This window comes from Pygoscelis adeliae, unplaced genomic scaffold (genome assembly GCF_000699105.1).
Source record: "Pygoscelis adeliae isolate BGI_AS28 unplaced genomic scaffold, ASM69910v1 Scaffold98, whole genome shotgun sequence".
Lineage (NCBI taxonomy): Eukaryota > Metazoa > Chordata > Aves > Sphenisciformes > Spheniscidae > Pygoscelis > Pygoscelis adeliae.
This window is the reverse complement of record NW_008825547.1, coordinates 3,866,416-3,879,009: the sequence shown is the minus strand read 5'-3', so window position 1 is coordinate 3,879,009 and position 12,594 is coordinate 3,866,416. Positions and strand designations below refer to the sequence as shown.

Sequence of the window (12,594 nt, the reverse complement as noted above, 5' to 3'; positions counted from 1 at the left end):
TGCTCCGCTGCAGCTCCCATCAGGTCTAAGGGACAGAGCCTGGCAGAGACTTGTGTTGAGCAGAATGATGGCACCATGGTGAAACACACCCTTCAGATCAGAGACAAGAAGTCCTTTGTGAATAGCACGCTTTTCTCCATATTAAACTTTGACATTTATATTGTTCATACTGATTTATTTTAAGCACTTATTAATGCATTTCCATGTATAAAATGTAAATTAATAAGTCCCAAGTAATTCAAGTATACCTCCAGCCTTAGAATATTTTCTGCTTTCTGTGCAGACACTAACCTGGATAGTAGAAATCCATCCCTACTCCGCAGCTTCCCCGCTTTTTATTGTTCAGCAGCCCAGCACAACATCCAGAGCACAAGGAGAGTGGCAAGTTAAGGAACTTGTTCTCTTTTCAAATTAAGTAACTTGCCATGCAGCTCTCCTGTATGTACCTATTTGTATTTAGTAAACCTTTTCGAAGGTTTACTAAAAAGTTTAGAGATGCATCTTTTCTGTGTAAAGGCCCGCCCTATTTGCATATACCAGCTGCAGTATGGGCAACTTCTCAAGTGCCACCTACCTGTTAAGCTGCAGTTTAGCTCCACCTGGTGGAAGAGGATCACTCTTTTAGCTTGCAATCCTCTGACATTTGATTAGATACAATCTGCTTTATAAGAGTAAATTTTAGAAGAGTCTTCTTAATTTCCCTCTGCCCACCTTACCTTGACATGCACAACAAATTCTTTGGAAAGTCCAGCATATCCAGTTGTTTCATCAGCTACTTTGCCTTGAAGATTGAACGTAATGGTGTGACCTGGGTTCCTGGCTGACTCAAGAATGGCACAACCATTTGGTTGAAGGTGAACACAGAGCTCACAGCAAGTCTTGTCTTTGCTCTAACAAAGTCAAAGTAGGAATAATAAATTATGTGAACGACTAGATATGGCAAAATCCAGAACAGAGAGTATCACAATATAGTTTCTGTATTATTCAAGTTTCCACAATATCACCAGTCTAGTATGAAAATATCTCTGTATTTTTCAGATTTGCAGTCCTGATACCAAAGTCCTAAAATTGTGGACTCCGGAATTTCAAAGCACAGAAAGAGTTCATCTTAAGATGACACAGATCTGAGGATAACACGAAATACACCTGGGTGCCTCAATCAGAGAGGGAGTTAGAGTCTCAGCCTACAAACGCGGCAAAGAAGGTTGGAATATAAAATTGACGTAGACAGGAAATGAACTACAGCAACTCTCTGCCACTAGCCCTCCTTCATTTGCCTCAGTGTTTTCCCTCATTTACTTATACTGTTCTCACAGAAAACACTTAAGGAGTCAGAATTTTTACATGAAAGAGTACAGCAACACACTGTCCATGCTTGTCTGTTCAGGTTTGTGGACTGTGTGATCCTGTTGTATAAAAGACACAATATACAAAATACCTATTTAAATATTTTATCAACTCCATCATCATTCTCATATTTAAATAAAACTAGGATTTTAATAAATGTAAAATGCTAATAATCAGCCCAATAATTTAAAAGACTTCTGGCTTACATCCTCTAATGTCTTTTCAGCATTTTTAAGACGTGAAAGAATCAATATTTCTAGGGAAAATTTTCATTTCCAAGGCACTATCTTCTGAAGAAAAAGCTTCATCCTGAAAAAAACTGTCTATCAGATTCAATATACTTCTAAAAGTAAAGGAAAAATTGTATGGATTTTAGAAGTGGTTGTGAAACAAGTGAGCCAGCATGTCCTCAAAGTGTAATTAAGTATGTATCATAAGGTCAGTTGCAATTTTTGTATTGCTATTTTGTTTTACATTTACCTATCTTCATTCCAAGGACCCCAAAAAGTTTTAAATGACAACATTTTTCACATTCCCTGGGAAAAGGAACGTCTTCCACCACTAAAAATAAGAAAATTGAGATCCAGATTTTCTATAGGTCGCTCAAACTCATAAAGCATGTCAGTATCACAGCAGAAAAGAGAAAGTTCAAATTTAAGTACCCAGTTAATAACCTCTCTGTAGTAAGATATATTGCAATGTGACAGACTGCAAAGGGTTCTCTGTACCAGAATTACACTAATGAACATGAACACTAGGAAGTCCTGCAAGGAGGTCTGACAGTTTGCCTGGCAGCCTGACGCTATCCCCGTTGAGAAATCTAACTCTGCTATGAGTACTCTATTCCCACTAATGCTAATTCACATCATGTAAAAGAGGAATGGGACCAGCTTTGACTATGAAATTATTCACTGGATAAATAAGGGGAAGAACTGGAAAAAGTGTAAGGGAAACAGCTTCTTCCCTCATCAGTAGAAGAGTTTCATCAGAAAGAACTAATTTCTACAACTCCATTTGCTTACTTGTGTAATGCAAGTGCTGAGAAAGAAAGGCAATAGCAAGATTTTGAAGATGGGATGAAAGAAATCAAAATGGATCAAACCAAATCTGGAATATTTCAGTTGGCTTATGACAGGCATGTTACTTAGAAAAAGACACAGTGGAAAAATGGGCATTTAAAATCAATCCTTAGAATTTATCCCAAAAGAGGAAATCATAGAATCATAGAATGGTTTGGCTTGGAAGGGACCTTTAAAGGTCATCTAGTCCAACCCCCCTGCAATGAGCAGGGACATCTTCAACTAGATCAGGTTGCTCAGAGCCCCGTCCAACCTGACCTGGAATGTTTCCAGGGATGGGGCATCCACCACCTCTCTGGGCAACCTGGGCCAGTGTTTCAACACCCTCAGCGTAAAATATTTCTTCCTTCTATCTAGTCTAAATCTACCTCCCTTTAGTTCAAAGCCATTCCCCCTTGTCCTGTCGCAACAGGCCCTGTGAAAAAGTTTGCCGCCATCTTTTTTATAAGACCCCTTTAAGTACTGATAGGCTGCAATAAGGTCTCCCTGAAGCCTTCTCCTCTCCAGGCTGAACAACCCCAACTCTTTCAGCCTTTCTTCATAGGAGAGGCGTTCCATCCCCTGATCATTTTTGTGGCCCTCTTCTGGACCCCCTTGTGTCTTTCTTATGCTGAGGGCTCCAGAGCTGGATGCAGTACTCCAGGTGGGGTCTCACCAGAGCAGAGTAGAGGGGCAGAATCACCTCCCTCGACCTGCTGGTTATGCTTCTTTTGATGCAGCCCAGGAGACGATTGGCCTTCTGGGCTGCAAGCACACATTGCTGGCTCATGTCCAGCTTTTCATCCACCAGTACCCCCAAGTCCTTCTCAGCAGGGCTGCTCTCAATCCCTTCATCCCCCAGCCTGTATTGATAACAGGGGTTGCCCCAACCCAGGTGCAGGACCTTGCACTTGGCCTTGTTGAACCTCATGAGGTTCACACGAGCCCACTTCTCAAGCTTGTCCAGGTCCCTCTGGATGGCATCCCGTCCCTCTGGCGTGTCAACAAGATATGAGGGCGTTCCAGGTACCTTGTTAATATGTGGCAAGCCAATATAAATTACAGCTTGGAATGGCCTGGTATTCCTGTATGAAATCATTCAGTCTATTAAAAAATCCTACCAAAGAGTAAAATGTAAACTGTAAGAAAATGGACAAAGCCTTATGTCTGAATTTGCCTATTCACTGGCAATTTCCTGGGTTCAGTTCTGCAATCCTTAGCTCTTTATCTGACTGGAAGCACAATTCTTAGACAGATTAAAAACAGCATTATTTTTAATCAGGCAATGAAATGTAATTCCGAAGCAGAAATCAGTAACAGCGTTTCCTACCTTTCCAATTACATGGCCATTGACAAGAGCAAGAGCAAGACGTGGCATCTGATGACTGCTGAATATACATATATTTCTCCCTTTGACATTTACATCAAAAAGACCTAAGAGTTAAATGAAAAAAAATGTTAGAAGTATGAGAGTATATTAATTCATATTTGCATTTAATTGCAATTGATGATTTATCATTTTCAAGGGAAAAGAATGAATCAAGTGTTTAACTCAACAGTTTGACCTCTCTGATCAATGAATCCCCTTCATCCCTTCAGGAAAGGGCCTCTAGAGACTACTGCCTACTTCACTGCCTTGAGAAGAAAAACCCTGAGAGCTAATGATAAGGAACAAGTTTCTTTTGATCAGCATATATGTTTAAAAAAAAAAAATCCATAAAAAGGAGCTGAGGACTCCAGCGTAATGAACTGGGCTATAGCAATGAATTTACATGATAAATAACAGATCACGTAGGGAACATAAAGCTCTCGGGTAGGAAAAGATAATACATTTTCTCTGTATCCTTATTAGAATTTGTAAAGCAAATCTTGCAGCATAGCTCATGGTTTCTAAAATTTTAAATTTCCAAACAATTACCTCTTACAGCTACAAAATACTGATGAAAGTTAAAGGAGTGCCATTTTTATTGTTCCCAACAGCAACAGCTGATTTTTTAAACTGTTCTACCAGTACATTATGTTGCCCATTTGTAAGGTGCAGCTGTCTCTGGAGGACTCCTGGGGTGTCCATAACATAAGATTTTTGGGGTGTCATTGGGACCATGACAATTATACAGCCAAGGATCATTGTGCCCATCGGGATGATGCCACAAATCATAAAACACAGATGGGGTTTCTAGTCCTTGGGGCAAGATAGGGAAGACACATAACTGTCACAATGGGTCTCTGCTTTCAGGTAGAGATAAAGCTTCCTGAGAAATTAAAAAACCCTAGACCAAATCATCATCTGATATAATTTGCCATCACCAGTTTGAAGGCCTTTGAATTATATTGCTTTAGATCTGCTGAAGGCAAAAAAACAGTTCTACCAGTATCTGAAATGCAGAGTTTTCTATTAGGAAAGATAGGTAGATACTTAATGTCAGAGGACTTTATTCTGAAGTACACGCAAGGAAGCAGGGCCCCTAAATGAAAATTTAAACAACAGTTCCCAAGTCAGCACTTGTGGACTTCTGTGGCACATGATTATTCTAAATGCTTTGTAAATTACTGCACATATAAGTAAAACAAACAAATCTGAAAGAAGTTAAGGGAGAAAGATATTGTTCTGAAGGCAGAAGAGTTGCATGATAGGTGCCTGCATTCATTTTGTACTTGTGTTTGTTTTGTACTCTGAACTATAAAAAAAGAATACATGGTTATTCCTGTGTCACTAACTGTTCCTCTGATATAAGGGCAACTTCATCATATTGTTCAGAAAAATCAAGCTCTTTTTGATTACCTGTTTAATTCCTTAGTATTACTAAATCCTTGGGAGGTTGCAGATCACACTACTCATTTTTCTGACTTACAATCTAAATTAATTAACAGCCAGTTTATACCAATTTTGTTTTGATCCATCTTTCTAATATATTTAATTATATTTATCATCTTTACTGATATTTAGTAGTTGTGCATCAGGTTTGGTACTTGCACAATTATACTCATTACTCATTTAAAATTGTGGAGATAACACTCAAATGAATTTTACATCTAGCATGTAAAAATGTACCAAAAAGGTACAGAATGCAATAAAAATGTCACATGTTGATGTTGGAAAAATACCATTAGAAATGCACTGATTTATAGAAATGAAAGTGCATCTGGATGAAAATCAGGAAACACTCTGCAGTCTGAACTTGAATTCTGCATGTTAGAAGATTATGAACTCCGCAGTGTCTAAATGACTTGATTTGTCTAAATCAAATCAGATACAATTCATCAGTTGAAGACACAGCATTAAAAAACAACAAAGATGTGCTTACTGTATCAGTGCAGATTAGAGACCAAATTCCTACAAGCAGATAGTTTGGTCTGTCACCAAGTAATTCACAATTTGTGTTCCTAAATGTATCTCCTTGGAGGAAGGACACTACCGTGCCGTACAACTGCTTTCAGGCATTTAAGACACTTGCAAATCCTAAAGCTGTAGATAGGAGATTTGACTTAATCAAATTTGAGTCACCAAATACTTTGAACTCAAGGACCAAAACTGCTAAGTAATAAGAAGAGCTTTAGTAAAACAGAGTAACACCCACTTTCAATGTTTGTAATATTACTGATCTCCCATATTATACATTTGAGTTTTCTGGTGCAGCTTTTCTAAGATGCCTTTATAGGTTATGCTAAGGAGTATTGATTGTACTGCTCTCCATGCACTCTGTGGTGTGTCCTGAAAGATTCTGTTCTATCACCTCAAAAAAAGATGTGTGTAAGGTCCCTGGGAAGATGTCAGAAAGGCTGAGCAGCTCCATCACTACAAAGATAACAAAAATATGTGTGCCTAATACGTATTATAGTTAAGTGTTAGTAACACAGTAGGGTGGAAGCTGATAAAGAGGAGGAACTGGAAGAGTGCCATTAAAATCAAAGACAAGGATGGAACAAAATGAATTTTATATATATATATATATATACACACACTCCCTATTAATGAACTATACCTGGAAATTTAATTTTTAGCTTAGATGGATCTAGTTACAAAAGATTGTAGCTATCCTTGCCATGGCAGTTCCATGGGACCATTAAACTGCAGATGACAAGAAGTTTCTATTTGGTAAGCGAAAGCCAGTGACGAGACACAATATGAGACTTTTTTTGTGCTTTATATGTAAACCAAACATAATTTCTGAGTTCTTATAGCCATTAACACATGTAAATATTTTAAGTAAGGAAAATGTTTGTCATAATTATCTAGTCCTATTCATTAGAGGAATCACCATATGAGATCACAGTGAACTATAAAGTCTTCCTTTTTCATATCTTTTATGCATACATCCACATGAAAAATACTTTACCATATTTGTTTTTCTTGTCACCAAGAGCATCAACTCTGCTATCTGGACTGAGGCAAATGAAGCCACGGGTGAGACTGTTGTAAAACTGAAGTGTATTGCCTTCCTGAAATTTCCACTTTTCAGCAGCCCACTAGTTTTGTAAACAACAAGCAGAAAAGACTTATGAGAAGATGATACACAGGAATTTGACATACATGACAACAACTGACCTGATTTCACTCAAAGAATAATTTGAACGGTTTAAATAAAAATAAAAAGGTATGTTCTTACAGTTTCCTCTCTCTTGAGTTCCAGCTCTTGTCCTGTACAGATAAAAACCGTGTAATTAATTTACAGAACGTCCTCATTCCATTTGACACGGTTGCAGTGAAGCTGGGTTCTCCTCCCCACCAATTTTCACTTACTTCCTGGAAACGTGCTGGCATCTGTCACAGTCAGTTCTCTAGCAATATTGCCATCATCCTGCCCCTGGTCCAGCCACCTAAAAGCCAGAACCCATTTCAGTAATATAACCTTGATTGGCAACTCCCACAATACTGTACACATGGCACTTGCATACTAATACTTCCTGTTCTATTTGTTAAAGTCTCAAGGCTGACAAACAGCAATACAAAAATCCAGCTTTAGTGAAAAGAGATTGACTTTGGCAAAAATGGTTTTGTTTGTTTGGGTTTTTTTGATGAAGCTTATAAATAAATGCTTTCCTGGACTGAGGTACAAGGGCCTGAGCCAATTATTACAAATCAGAGAACTCATATTGATCCCAGATCAATAACAAAATGTGCAGTGGTCATGATGTTTGCTCTTCCTGTCTGCAAGAAGGCTACAGCAGGATGCAAATTGTTCCATGTCCTGAAAATCCCTATATAGGGAGGCAAATCCAACACAGGCAACAATTTTACCATGTCTGAACAGTACTTTTACAATGCCATTGTACCTGTTTCACATCTACTTACGTAAGTTAAGTCTAACTCCATTTAACTCAAAAAGATTCACACCCTGTGGAAGCAAGATCAGCAAGCACGGCGTCGGGCTCTAACCATAACTAGCACATACCCTGTATTTTTCTGCCTGAAATGGATTTGAACTCTCCCTAAATTATGCATGAAGCTAGCATTATAGATCTCTTCATAGCAGTTCATCTCATCTAGAATACAGAATAAAAATTAGGTCAGGCAAAGATGAGGTGCTGTATCTGGTAGGCAGAAAGCCCTTACTCACACATAAATCAGTTTCAGTGTGCACATCGCTCACTCCGAGCTGTCTCAGACAGTTATTTATTCACTCAGAGAAGTGAGAAGAGGAAATAGAATTGAGGTGCCACTGGCAAGCTGCAGCTAGATTCATACGTGACTGGACTTTACCATTCCTAATATTTGCACTGATCTTTATCAATTATAATTTTTCCGTAAGGTGTTGGGAATTAATCAAGCATAGATAAAATTAGAAACAAACTATAGAACAGAAGATTCAGAGCAGCAGCATCTGCAGGGGAGAAGGCAGGGAAGTTAGGATTGCTTCAAATTATGTTGCAGCTCAGTGACAGGCTGCAAGGCAAATGAGAAAAAGAGATGTGGTCAGGTAGCCGTGATAGCTGTGTTTGTGATAGCCGTTTCACAAGTTCTTAAAGTCTGATCCTGAGCTCATTGAACCCCAAGTTAATGTCCATAGTAACTTCAGTAAAGTAGGATCAGTCTGCCGGAGAGACAGCAACCCACTCTTCTGAAAAGCCTTGCATCGCATGACATGGAAGAATGGATGGACCTGCTGGTGTCAGATCCAAAGTGTTGGATACGGGGAATGTGTCAAAAAAGCACACCTTGAATAGTTCAGAAAGAACATTCTTTCACAAGAATGGAAAGTTCCCAGGCAGAACTTTTTATTGCTTTTTCATTAGCTCAAATGCACCAGAGATTTGGGGCAGGTACAACTCAGAGAGCTGTAAAAAGAATCAGATCATTTCAGCTTGCTTTTTAGGAAACACATATTTCCCTTGACAGGACATTTCAGAAGAAAAACTAAGAATAATTACAAATTTATTAAAAACCTAACCCAAATGTAATGCCACCAACCTGTGACAAAGAAAAGTATAATCCAAATCTGTTATAGGATCCTTGATTACAACTTTGTCCAGAAACCAGCCGTTTCCTTAGAATAAATTAAAAAAAAAAACAAAACAACAAAAAAACGTTAGTTCATGAGAGGCAGATTTAATGAAGTCTGACTTCTTATGGCTTCGTCTCTTCTATGGGAACTGCAAAATCTGTAGCTCCGCCGGCAGGTTGCCAGAGTCATGGCTGCCCTGATGGCTGGAGAGAAGACAGTAGCTGCTCTAGGTACTGTAGAGCTTGCTTATGGGCCTGCAAGCTGCTAGGTCCCTCCCTGGCTGTCATGGCCCTGAGTGCTGCACATCCCCCCCTCATTTAACATAGTCATTGTTTGAGACTTATTTATTTTGCTAATCAAAATATTAACAAGATTAGAGAGCAGCTTATCATGGTTCAAAATAAGCTGCTGTTTTACAATATTTAGGCTCAAGAGTCTGAAAAACAGGTCTTGTGACTGCAAGCAATTTGAGTTTCACCATTAATTGGGTGTCTAATGACAAGATAGTGTATCCAAAATCTCCAACTGCATCTTTACAGTGTAACTGAAATTATAATAGCCCATTTTATCTATAACAAAGACTGCACAAGACATATTCAATCTTATACAGACACACTCCCTCTTCACAGTTTTTCCATAAGGATTAGTCAAAAATGACAGAATAGCAGATGGTGTCCTTAACATAATGGTTGAGAGTATAGTGAAAGTGAACACAAAATATTTGAAATTTGTGATGATACAATAAGGTAGCTGTGTCACTTGAATGGTTTCCTTAGAAGCCTTTGTCTTTCACTTCTAAAATGTTTTCATACATTCAGTTTTAGAAATACACATTGTATTTCAAAGAAAAGGTTAATAACTTTGCAGGCAGTATTCAGTGACTATATAGAGAGATTTCTGACCTGATCCAAGACCGTTGTGTCCTATAACAATCTTGTACAAATGTCCCAGGTGCACAGCTTCAACAGCAAAGATGTCAGTCTGTAATCAATCAACAAAATTTCAGTAAAGACTAAAAAGCAGAGCATTCTTCAGCCATGGAATCCTGAAGACCCATAAACCCATAGAACTCTGCTGTCAAGATCATCCTTTGAAATATCAGCTAGTGATAAGGTGAGAACAAACCAAGGAGGACAGCTTTCCTGAAATAAAAGAAGGAAGTAAGCCTGATCACTTTGCTAACGGGAGTAGTTCCATTCAAATGAATGGGATCAGAGTCAGAAAAGAAAAACCTGCTGAAAGCTTAACTGACTAAACAATTACAAATTACAGCAGATTTCAACATTAGAAATGCAGATATAAAATGTAAAGTTTCATTTTCTCTTCACTTCAAATCAAATTTTTAGGAGAATTAAAAACAAAAGTACACAGCTTACCTATTTTATGAATGAAAATTCTGTCTTCCAAAAGCACTGGTATAACTTTAGAAAGTATTTTTGGCTTAATTATGGAATTTTGGGGAAATATTGGAATGCAGTAATTATCTCTTTTCTAATTGCACCTTGCCTGGGGTAACCACCCACTTGAGAGAGAACAGCCAGCCAAACATATGAGAAAATGCCCTGTCTTTCACTTACTTGTCCTTTTAAAAATTTGTTGGGTTTCTGTGACCTGAGCAGCTGTCTTGATCCTGTATCACCTCTTTCTCCATAGACAGAAATATAGACATCAGCCTCAGTTCCAGCATTCCATAGTTCTCCTGTTGTCACATGCACTTCATAGGCAGTCACTGACAATGAAAAATGGCAACCTTTCATATCACAAACACTATTATAGTTACAATAACATCTAGCTGTGAATGAGCCTGTAGAGTCCAAATACATCTGTGTCAAGGACAGTTGGAGTATAAAACCTTAAAAATCCTATTCAATATTAAGTAAAATAATGTACAAACTTGCTTTGGTGTTATATTTATGCTTTTTATCCCAGATTGTCACTATGGGGAATGCAAAGAGAATTGAACTTTAAATGCACAGTAGTACGTCTTTGTCCTGCAGCATCATTTGAAATCATCATAAAGATGAAAAGTAAATAACATAAATCCAAGATTAGCCTCACCATAAGTGGTGAGATCAAAACTATAACAAGCAACAGGAGCCATTAACATTTTGAATACACTGGTTAATCAAACAAGCAAAAATCTAGCACCATAGTTTTAGTTTTCTATGACCTCCAAACTCAGAAAGCTGAACTGTTTTATTATTTTACTGATTCGTGCAATAGGATAGGATAGATTTCCTCTATTACATTCCATATGGAAATTCTTTAAAAGCTGTACATTTGGGAGGAAAAACCTAGCACTTAAATTCAATAAATTGGTTACCTAATAGAAATGGATAATGCAAATAAAATTAAGTTTTAGTCAAAATCCAATGAAACTATAATAAAGACTATGATACATAAAAACATATTAAAATGTGGTAATTAAAATGCAGATGTAGGAACCCCGTAAAATTCAGAAGTAAGATAAAAACTTGCAATTATAATCTTCAGTAGAAACATGGGAAAGGCAAAGTTTACACCAACATACAGTAACAATATTTTGTTAGACCAAGTGAGGTACAGAGAGAGCAAAAGGGGGAGAGAAAAACTCATTTTCTGGCACACAAGCTCTTCTTCCAGATGTAGGTGTCCTTGAGCTTCTCTGTCTTGCAAGTAGAAAAGAGTTTCCGGACCATTGAGTCCAAAACAACATCAACATTATCATCATTCAACTATCAGTTTCCACTTGAAATATGTTATGAAGCTTGACTGTAATCCTCTGAAGAAGGTTGCTCCCACATCTCACTCTTCTGATGGACAAACACCTTCTTTTAGTAACCAGTGAAAATTTATTCATGATCAGTCCATACCTGCAATTGTACTAAGTGGCCGTTCAGTGTTTACAACTTTTCCCTTGCTGCTTTTTTTTTTATTATTATGTCACATTTATTTACATGGCATTTGTGTGCAGGTTACTATACAAGCTGTCTTTAAAGAATTCAGTTTGGATAATGGTAACAATCTAGCTAAAACAGTAAGCACTCTCCACAGGTTATTTTAATGTGTCCACACAGAATGCTAGTGCTAGTTTCCTTCTAGCATCAGAGCTAACTCATTTTGAGATGATGACTGGGTACCTCTAAACTCCACTGAAGTATTGTACCGTAGACATATGCTATTAATAAATCCAGCATAGAGGTTTGAAATAGCTAACTTAAAAATTCAAGAAATTTTCACATTTTTTTACACCTCTCTCTACCTCTCATAAGCCTAGGGATCATCCCAGCTTTATAATAAGTATTTATGAGTATTTATAATGCTTACAGCTTTTATCCTAGGAAATAGTGACTCTCTTAATGGAATGAAGCTGCGTCAGGGGAAGTTCAGACTGGACATTAGGAAAAGGTTCTGCACTGAGAGGGTGGTCAGTCACTGGAACAGGCTCCTCAGGGAAGTTGTGAAGGGAGTGTTGATCTGCTCAAGGGTAGGAAGGCTCTGCAGAGGGACCTGGACAGGCTGGATCGATGGGCCCAGGCCAACTGTATGAAATTCAACAAGGCCAAGTGCTGGGTCCTGCACTTCGGCCACAACAACCCCATGCAGCGCTACAGGCTTGGGGAAGAGTGGCTGGAAAGCTGCCTGGTGGAAAAGGACCTGGGGGTGCTGGTTGACAGCCGGCTGAACATGAGCCGGCAGTGTGCCCAGGTGGCCAAGAAGGCCAAGGGCATCCTGGCCTGTATCAGAAATAGTGTGGCCAGCAGGAG

General features: G+C 38.4%; 1 protein-coding gene across 1 annotated transcript in view; it reads right to left on the bottom strand.

Annotated features, from left to right (window-relative positions):
* The window catches only part of RP1 (retinitis pigmentosa 1 (autosomal dominant)), a 185,216-nt gene that overhangs the window by 145,457 nt on the left and 27,165 nt on the right, over positions 1 to 12,594 (bottom strand). The window contains exons 10-15 of the mRNA XM_009332103.1: positions 10,426 to 10,577; positions 9,751 to 9,829; positions 8,815 to 8,890; positions 7,147 to 7,223; positions 3,736 to 3,839; positions 717 to 890 (exon numbers count right to left, since the gene is read on the bottom strand). Of these exons, the coding sequence (XP_009330378.1) occupies positions 717 to 890; positions 3,736 to 3,839; positions 7,147 to 7,223; positions 8,815 to 8,890; positions 9,751 to 9,829; positions 10,426 to 10,577 (662 nt within the window). The remainder of the gene's footprint in view (positions 1 to 716; positions 891 to 3,735; positions 3,840 to 7,146; positions 7,224 to 8,814; positions 8,891 to 9,750; positions 9,830 to 10,425; positions 10,578 to 12,594) is intronic.